This window comes from Excalfactoria chinensis, chromosome 5, assembly GCF_039878825.1.
Source record: "Excalfactoria chinensis isolate bCotChi1 chromosome 5, bCotChi1.hap2, whole genome shotgun sequence".
In the NCBI taxonomy this organism is placed as follows: Eukaryota; Metazoa; Chordata; class Aves; order Galliformes; family Phasianidae; genus Excalfactoria; species Excalfactoria chinensis.
Window position 1 is genome coordinate 1,715,203 of NC_092829.1, and position 9,771 is coordinate 1,724,973.

The 9,771-nt window shown below is 44.4% G+C and overlaps 1 protein-coding gene across 7 annotated transcripts in view; it reads left to right on the forward strand.

Annotated features, from left to right (window-relative positions):
• The window catches only part of NIN (ninein), a 52,988-nt gene extending 43,423 nt beyond the window's left edge, over nt 1-9,565 (forward strand). For 3 of the 7 annotated variants that reach the window (XM_072338262.1, XM_072338266.1, XM_072338264.1), the window contains 2 exons: nt 4,059-4,172; nt 5,098-5,446. In XM_072338262.1, the coding sequence (XP_072194363.1) occupies nt 4,059-4,172; nt 5,098-5,307 (324 nt within the window). In that variant the 3' untranslated portion in view covers nt 5,308-5,446. Of the gene's footprint in view, nt 1-1,996; nt 2,440-4,058; nt 4,173-5,097 lie in introns of those variants that run through there. The other 4 variants (XR_011903751.1, XM_072338263.1, XR_011903750.1 and 1 more) reach the window with 4 other exon arrangements.
• The last annotated feature ends 206 nt before the right edge of the window (nt 9,566-9,771 follow it).

Consider the following 9,771-nt stretch of genomic DNA (forward strand, 5'->3'; position numbering starts at 1 on the left):
CTCCCGTGTAAAATGAACCTTAAAATGAGGCTGCCAGCCAACCTCTGCCAACCCATAGTTTTGCTTGGGGTACTTTGAGCTGCTCAGCTCCCCCTTCCTGCAAGTCTTTGACTTACCCAATGAAAGATGATTTGGTGACCATATCCATCAATCACCACAGCTTTGGCTTTGGGCACATCTCTTAAATAATAATGTGACTGAAGATAAAGCTCTAAGTAACTTAAATAAGAGACTGATGGTTTTATTAACCTGATAGTAGGGGAAAAAAAATGCATTCTATAATAATAAATTTATGTATCTGTATAAGCTTGAGTCCCTGAAGTTTAAAACCATATTAGTTAAGTGTATTTTGGAAGATGTGTTATGGAAAAAATACATGCAGTAATAGTTCCTAAAGCTTACAGAGCTCTCAGTAGCTGCTTTAAATCACGGCCTTGAAGGGAACAATTCCCTACAAAGGAGAGTGACAGCAAAGAATGCAGGAGAAGGAAACAACTGAGTTGTAAGTTTCTCTCCCTTTCACTGAGTGATGGTGGAGGTGCATTACTGATGTACTTGGTCACAGACATTGGAAAGCAAAGCACGCAACTGAATTTTGAAAGCAATAAAAGCTGTATTACAGCAGCAGCATCTGCCAGTTGGATGTGCTGTGTGCGTTGCATTAGAGCTAGATTTGTAGCTTTGCTTTTGAAAGCCTGAGAAGCAATTTGCAAACTAATCATATCCCGGAACCCGCAGCTCTACAGGCACCGCTTCTGTTTCCCAGAATCTTCATCAATGTAAAAATCCTTTGAGAGAGGTTTTGCAAGTGTTTGCTGTCAGTGCACTTGCACTTAATGCTTGTAACATTTCTTTGTGTATTGATTTTTACTTAAAGAGAACAGATGCAAACAAAGTTCCAGTTTGGAACATCTCCTCCAGCTGTTCTTGCGGGCTCTACTGCCTGCCTTTCTACAGTCACTGTTGTGAAGCACTCATTCCACAGCTGTAAACAAGGGCAAAATGGTGGATGCTTTAAGCTGGGGCAAACCCAACTGCTTCTCTAAGCACACCTTGAATTGCTTCTCTCTTTCCCTCAGTCATCCTGAAGCAAACATCTAGTTGAGCTCATGTCCATGACAATGTTCCCTTTAAGTATCTTGGGAATCTGCATCCTAACTCCTCTTCACTGTCTTTTCACCACTGAGTACAACATCATGTCATCTGTGTTTGCTGCATCAATTAACCACCTCATTTTGCTGGTGCTGCTTTGCACTTCGCAGCTTTCTTCAATCCCTAGTCCTTCTGTGGAAGGCACCAAAGTTACCCTCCTCCTTTATGGAATCTGTGTGCTCCTTATGCTTTGCATCCTTCTTTACTTTTCCATCATGGCTATGGTGGTCTGTGTTCTCCTTTGCTTTACAGTCCATGTTGAGCTGTTGCTCACCAAGCTCACTATGCCAGCATCACCCCGTTAAAGCCCCACCACCTTTTCTCCTCTGTTAACCTGCCTACTTTCTCCCAAACAGCAACACAGAGTTGCTCAGCTCCCCCTTTCTGCTGGTCTGCTCTGGAAAATTCCAATAACCTCTGGCCAAAGCTTGCTCAGCTGTCTCAGCAGAAGACTTGCAACCAGGTTTGAGGAGAAGGTCAATGGGGCTGTATTTCATAAATGCTTTTTGGTGACCTCAGGTGATATGTAGTGGCAGATCATCTCCCCTTTCAGAAGTGGAACTGCTTTGCCAATGGCACTTTATTATGGTCACCGATCTTTTTAAATCTCGCCCAGATGTGGATGAGCCCCCTTCAGCATCCTGAGTATTTCCTTAATTGCGTTTGTGTAGTACTAATACAGAGAAATGTAATGTGGTGGTGCTCTGCTTTTTCTCTTGCATGTGTTTTTTGTCTTGTGTTGCTTGCTTGGCTTGTGCTGGTGCTTTGCTTTAAATGTGTGTATGTATTTATAAAGACAACCTGGATATCAGGGTGAAGTGTCCCACTTGCCTTCTCTCTCTAGGCCTTGCTACCGGAGCAGCGAGCAGTGCATGCAGATTCCTACAGGAGGATCGGGCACCTCTGACAGCTTGGCTGCTTACCATCTCATTCCTTGCCATGATACACACACACAAACATACGAACTGGCATAAGCTGAGAAACTTGAGGATCCATTTTTATTTTATTTTGGAGTCTGCACAGTGTTATTAACTATTTATTTGTCTAAAGTTATTTTCTGGATGTTTGTCGGCTGTTCATTTGTTGCAAATCGTTTCTATTTATGTTATTTAAAACGTGGGTTTGCTCTATGTGGGAAGAGCCTATTTTTCTCAAATGGTACTAATTTTATATGAGACAAAGGAAATCTGGGGTATTTATGCTGCTTTTTTTTTGTATAAGATGCCTAAACTTTTATAATGGGGAAAGATGACGTTTCTGATGTAAATGAGAAATAAATTCTTTTTTAAACATAAAGTCTCTTGTCTTAATGGCATCAACAGCTTCAGCTTTATGAGTGAGAATTAACAAGTTTCAGACACTGTTGTTGAATTTCTCATAATGAGGACAGTGCCCAAGGTGATGGATGGGGGCCCTGGGCAGCCTGAGCTGGTGTTTGGAATTGGATGGGCTTTTTTAGGGTCCCTTCCAACCCAACCGTGCTGTGGTTCTATCATATGACCTCTGGGAAAGAATACAATAGAGGATATGCTTTAATATGGAACCCTCTGCTTCCCCAGGACGTGTTGGTGCAATTTTGAGACAAGAATTTCCATGCTACTGAAACGTTTCCTATTGCTGTGACCATAAAGCAAATATGGTAGGGTCAGGAAAGGGGGAAGTCGTCAGACTTGTTTCTCAGATGTTCCTTAGTGTTTTTCTTCTGCCTCCAAGTACTAGATTAAATGAGATTTATTACCAATATTTTGAGGTCGACAACCGCTTCTTTAAAGGATATGTTTTTTGCTTATCTTTCTGAAACTTGAGCTGGCTTCTCCCATCAAGTGTGAAATGTGAGATTAGATAGAATGCTCTCAAATTATCCTTAAGTAAAAAACCAAACAAGGATCACAGACACTAAGACCACTAAATCTTAGATTCCACTGAGCCGCTCCCTCAAGGCTCCTGCAAGCAGTACAATGTGTAATGCCCAGCCATGCTCTTGGATTCCAGTTAAACTGCAGAAGGTAGCTCAAGATGATTTTGCTGGAATTCCTTTTAGTAGAACTTTATAAAAGCTGGAAAAGTTCCCAGCAGCACTTTAAATCTGCTTTCTGGACGACTCTAATGCAACCTTTTCCAATGTCTTTGTAAGCCAAGCACTCATGCAGCTCCATTTGTAAACTAAGAAGTTTCTGGAGTTCCAACAAATAAAATCTTGAGTGGACTTGATTCAATTGGTCCAACAGGATGTTTCTACAGTGGTTAAGATGAATAACTGACTCTGTACAGTTCCTGGTGTTTCTAACTTATTTGGGAGACTTGCATTCAACTGTTGATGCAACAGGCATCTCATAGAATCATGGAGTCACCAAGGTTGGAAAAGACCTAGAAGGTCATCCAGTCCAACCATCTACCCAACACCAATAGATCTCACTAAACTCATGTCAGTGGTTTGCTTTCATTGTAGTTAGATTGCCCATCGCCTCAGACAGGAAAAACAACAAAAGCACATTGGATTATTCAGAAGCATTAGCTATCTACAACTAATCAAATAAAGTAAAAATAGGGGCTGGGAGAATGAAGTGCTAGTTTTAGGATATAATTGAATTTTGGGTGGCCTTTGAGATGAAGGGTTACAGTCAAAGTAAGCAGCCAGCTGTCCCAGTTGATACAGAACTGTATCATATTGATTTGTCTTAGATAAAGTCATCTCACATACAACTTAGATTTAATGCTGTGAATGTCCTTTAAATGTTGCCATAACATTTTGCTTCCGTAAACTGTTCATTAACTGCATTGACTCTTTAAAATGTACTCAAAAGTGGAATGGCAACACTTTCCTTCTGCATGAAGTGGAAGGAAGAACAGCACAGAATGCGACCCGATCTTTGTGAATAGATTCTCATGTACGTGTTGCTTTCCAGGGGGGCCATGAGCAGCTTCTAAAGATGATGGAAGAACGTATGATGGATGTTGAACAGAAACTGAGGCTTGTGAAGAGGCTTCTCCAAGATAAAGTGAATCAGCTGAAGGAACAAGTAAGAGTTCTTGCTCTTTTCCCCAAATCTTCCCTGTTGCTTCTGTAAACAGCTAATTGGGCAAAAGCCACAGCTTCCCTCTTGCTGAGAAGAAAGTTAAAGAGCGTTTTCTTTGAGTTCTTTTGAGCCAATGTATTTGCCCAAAACCTCCCAAAAGTTCAAACTGGAGTCTGAATTCATTGCACGTTAATTCCCTGAAAGCTGTGCACACTTGGTGTGCAGGCACACATAAAGTTTGGGCCAAGGATTTTAGCTGGACAAGTTTCTTACAAAGGACTAAGGAATTTCCTGAGGAATACAGGGATTACGGTACAAGAACTGATTTTTCCACACCCCCTGACCCAACATATCCTTCACTTGATAAGATGTTGGGGTTTCTGTTCTTGCTCCGGCCTCTCTTCTTCAAAAGCTCTCAATAGGATCTTTTGTATACTTGGGAAGGAATGACATGGTGCCATTGGAGAGAATGTCTGTCAGCCTCCCCTCTCATTTTAAGGAGAAGCTACACCAATGGGGTCTCCTGCCAAATTGCTTCTCCAATGCAAATGGACAAATGCTGAGCTGCTTTCCCTAATTTTATAGGGTGGTCCAAACCTCTGTGGAATTACCTGTGTGGGACCAATGAGCACGTGGAGCACACCTGTCCTTAGAGGGCAAATGGCGAAAGGGTCATTTGAAGTCCCCAACATCCACGTGATCTTTCAAGTTCCTTGCAAAGTCTTTCCAGTTCCAAAATGTTCACAGCGTCCATAATGACTCCATAAGCCTATAGTTTCTAACAGATGAGAGAATTAGAGGGCGGGTTGTCTTCCTTGGCTACGTTAAAATGAAGGCGTTCAGCCATACCTACTTACCTCTTAAAAAAGCTTTTCATTTCTCTTTTGCTGCTTGTGTGCTGAGTAATAACGTTTCGCTCACAATTCAGCTTTCCAAGAACACCAAAGCCGATGCAGTGGTCAAGGATCTCTATGTTGAGAACGCTCAACTGCTGAAGGCTTTGGAGATGACGGAGCAGAGACAGAAAACTGCTGAGAAGAAGAACTATTTACTTGAAGAAAAGATCGCCAACCTCAATAAGATCGTGAAGAACTTGGCATCCCCATCTTTCAGTCCAGCAGCTGAGTTGAGATCCTAGCAGAGCCATTAAGTATTGCCACAATCCCATGCACTTTACTGGAATTTTAATATTTCAGCTTTTCACTACGTTGCCTTTTTGTATCGATGACTTTTGGTTAAGAGATGCCTCCAAAGGGATGGCAGAGCTAAACCCCAAGCAGACACTGCCAATGGAGATCCTTTTGTTTATTCCCAAACTGATTTTTCTGCTAAGTCTTGTCTAAAAGTAATCTTTGCTATGTAAAAAAACAAAAGTATGTTTTTCTGGGTTAACTTATTTTGATACTTTGGTTTTAATTTAAAAGACAAATTCTGAATATACCAGATTGATTATTTCTATTTAGACCGAAGCACAAACTCCTGCTATTGAATTAATGACTTTAAAACCCTTTTGGCTTTTTGGGATATTTCTTGGTCCAAACCTAGGAATATTGATAAAATCAGGCTCACCTGAGTTGGAAGGGACCTGTAGGTCATCTGGTCCAACTAGAGCAGGGAACGAGGAGGGACATCCACAGTCTGCATACTGCTGATGGAGTTGCTATTGAAAGCAAGACTTTCCTGACGTTGCCTGTATCCTGCAATATGATTCTAGTTTCTGTAAAGCAATACGCTCCTCTTATGCATTAGGAATCCAGGTTATTCCTCACAGCTGTTTCTCTGCAGGAGAAAAGCGGTGAAAAATGTGTACATAGACTACTGCCTCCAGCTGACATAACTGTATGTTATCTGGAGAGACGTCCCAGATGGCAAATAAAGACTACTGCTCTTTTTTAGTTAAGAAATTGTAGAGGCCTTACTCTTTTTGTTTTGTTTTGTTTTGTTTTGTTTTGTTTTGTTTTTGGTTATACTAAACAATAGAAGAGTCACCAAACAGAAGGGAAGCAATGAGTTCCTGGGAGTTGCACGTTCAATATAGTGGTGGAGTGCACCTACTGCACAACTGGCAGAGAGGGAAGAGGAAAACTTAGTGATGTGGCTCTGGGCAGCCTGGGCTGCTGGTTGGTGACCCTGCACACAGCAAGGGGTTGGAACTGGATGAGCACTGTGGGCCATTGCAACCCAGGCCATTCCATGACTCTATAATCAGGCCTCCCAGCCCTTTGTCACTAATGCAGTGCTCTGTTTGACGTGGTGATTTGGAAGGACGTGTCCTTTGTGGTGGGTCTGAGTACAGAAACTAAGTGTGTAGTTAATTGTGAGGAAACATACTGCGTGTTGAATACAAAGAACTCAGGGAATTAAATGTTAGTTTCCTTTAGTTTAATAAATGTGGGCGTTAATGACAGGCTGAGGGAGTTGGGTTTGTTCAGCCTGGAGAAGAGAAGGTTGCGGGGTGACCTCATTGCAGCCTTTCAATACCTGAAGGGAACTTACTCCCAGGAGGGGAGCAAACTCTTCGAAAGGGCTGATAATAGCAGGACTAGGGGAAATGGTTTTAAGTTAAAAGAGGGAAGATTTAGGTTGGATGTTAGGGGGAAGTTCTTTACTAGGAGAGTGGTTAGGTCCTGGAACAGGCTGCCCAGGGAGGTTGTGGATGCCCCGTCCTTGGAGGTGTTCAAGACCAGGTTGGACGGGGCTCTGGGCAACCTGATCTAGTAAAGATGTATGTTTGGTGGCCCTGCTAGGCAGGGGGGTTGGAACTACATGATCCTTGAGGTCCCTTCCAACCCGGGTCATTCTGTGATCTGTGATTCTGTAATGTCAGTAGACGGAGGTTAGCGTGCATTAGGGAGAGCAGGATAGACGGAATCACCTTTGGTTGCGTATTGCCTTCCTACTCGCAGAGCAGCCTGCAGTGGTGCTGTAGTCAGGAAGGCTGAAGGGCGCGCAGCTTTGTCATGGCAGGTGGTAATTACACCTCCTGTCTGATGAGCTGATGGGGAACGCAGGCTTTTGAGGAACACCTTCAGGAGTGAGACGGGCCCAACAGAAGTCGCTGAATGAGGACTGATATGCTTTGGAGATGGTTATATCCAATTATCACTACAGTCTAGACGTGATGCTAGCTCCCCCTACAAATGCTGGCCTCCATCAGACCAGTAAGGTGTACTTAATGTATACAAAACCAGTGAAAGGGGCCATACTGGCAATACTTGAAACTGGACCTCTTGAAATATGCATGGATCATGGATGCAGGAGGGGAGGAGGGGAGCTTTATCTCTGGGACTGCTAGCAAGGTGACAGTTGTGGCAGCATTTGTAACATGGCAGGTCTGGATACTGGGATGCAACTGCCTACACCCTGCTGGTAACCTATGGAAGGTGACTTTCACTCAGCAGTGTGGCTGTAGGGGATGCTACCTTTGTCTACAGGGTTACCTGCCACTCAGAGGGCTGCCGGACTGAGCTGCACTTGCTGGGTATGACCTCCTGTTCTCCTCCTCCATTGCCTTATGGAAACAGACATACTGTAGAGGCAGAATGTCTTGGAGGAACAAAAATTTCCTTTTAAATGATTACACTGCTCTGCTGTTCTAAATGCCCACACAGGCTTTTTGGCTGCATAATCTCAGAGATTTATGTATCCTGATTCTCACAGGCTGCAAAAACATTTTGACAGATCTCAGTGATGCGAACTGGAGCTTGATTTTCAAATCTGAAGTCAAGACATCCATCTTCTTTGTACAGTTATAATCATAGAATGATTTGGGTTGGAAGGGACCCTTCAAGGCCCTCTGGTCCCACTCCCTGCAATGCACAGGGACGCCCACAGCTCCATCAGTGCTCACAGCCCATCCCCTGACCCTGGGTGTATGCAGGGATGGGGCAGCAGCATCTCTATGGGCAACATGTGCCAGTGCTTCATTTTATACCTCTGTGTGTGGGTACCAGGGCTGTGTGTTAGCAGGGTGGTAACTGAGCACACCTTGAACCATGCTTACATGATGGAAATGAGCAAAGTTTCAAAAGATTTCCAGGAAACACCTCAGGTATGGTTCAGATGATCAGAACTGTGCTTGGAAATGCATTATTAGCTATTACATATTAACACCACTTCATATATTGCCCAGGGATTGCTGGGCTCACCATCCCTGGGGATGCTCCGGAGCTGTGGGGATGTGGCACTGAGGGACGTGGGCAGTGGTGGGGTGGGCTGGGGTTGGGCCTGGGGGTCTCGGAGGGCTTTTCCAACCTGAATGATTCTGTGACTCTACAAAAACAAGGGAGCCAAGCTGTGATGTTAGCACTGGGATACAGGGGAGAAGCAGAGAAAAGGGATTCTGTCCGTTCCTCTTCTCTCCCTATCCTGTCTCATCTACTTTTCTTCCTTCCAAACACCAACTGAACTGCAGGAAAGGACAGGAGAAGGGTGGAGGAGGAACACAGCAGACAAAGAACTCCAGTCTCATTGGAATGCTTGTGCGAATGAGTTCTCAGAAGTGCCTTTTGTCATTTCTATGCTGTACCGCTTTTGTTGCTGCAGAACAATTCAGGACAAACCCTTCCCAGGTGGGGGGAATGGTCACGGTGCTCCAACCAGTTGCTTGTTGTGTCAGCTCAAGAGATAAGCAGCTCGTCCCGCAGTGTCAAGGCTACTGAAAATAAGCATAGAAACATGCCAACGTGCAAAGCGTTTTGTGGTCTTTTTGTGCATGAATGTGTCTCCTGTGCACTACAGGCATCTTTAAGATACCAAAGTATTTAGCCGTGTGGTAAGTCACTGAATTTCTGGGCCTACAACAGGGCTCGCCCATTAGGCTATCGGTTACTTCACAGCCTGAAGGTGTTTTAAATGCTTTCAGCTCTCATGTTATGAATCACTGTGAAAATAAAGGCATGTGGGTACCCAGGGTTGGAGTTTGGGAACAGGAGGGGGCAGAGGAATCGCGCTCACGTCAAATGGATGCGAGCTGAAATCACACCATTGAAGGACTACGTGTCAATTTAGGACGGTATAAAAGCATACTTTGCTACCCACGCTCCCATTGCTACTTCAGGTACAAAGCAAATTGAATTATTTCAGTTCTGGCTGGAAAAGAAAGGATTGTAACATACTTTTAGCCAAATAATAGGCGAGGTAGAGCTGGGGACAGCCCGGATCTGTCAGATACAACACAAACGGCATCGCCATCCCTCAGGTGTTCCACGGCTGCCTGCTGTGTGTGATGCTGTCACTGTGTAAATGGAAGCAGTCGGGTCTTTGGGTATGCTTGTTTTTGCTGAGCGTCGTCACGCGCTGTCCTGACACCACCATGTAACGCGGAAGGAGGGACCAACCTATGTGTTATTTGTAATGAATGTAAAGGAATGAAATAAATCACTGTCGGATCCCTGCTTGTGGCTGTGGGGTTGTTGTTCGGGTTGGTTTTTTCCCATCCTTTATGGCAGGGCTCGGTGAGCTCAGCTTTTTCCAGCCAACATGCTGTCCGCCCGCCCGCCCGCCAGGGGGCGCTGTGACCGCGCTACCGCGACGCTCTATCCGCCGTCCTTCCTCTCGTCTCCTCTCCTCGCCAGGCGGGGCCGCCGCCCCACAACGCCCC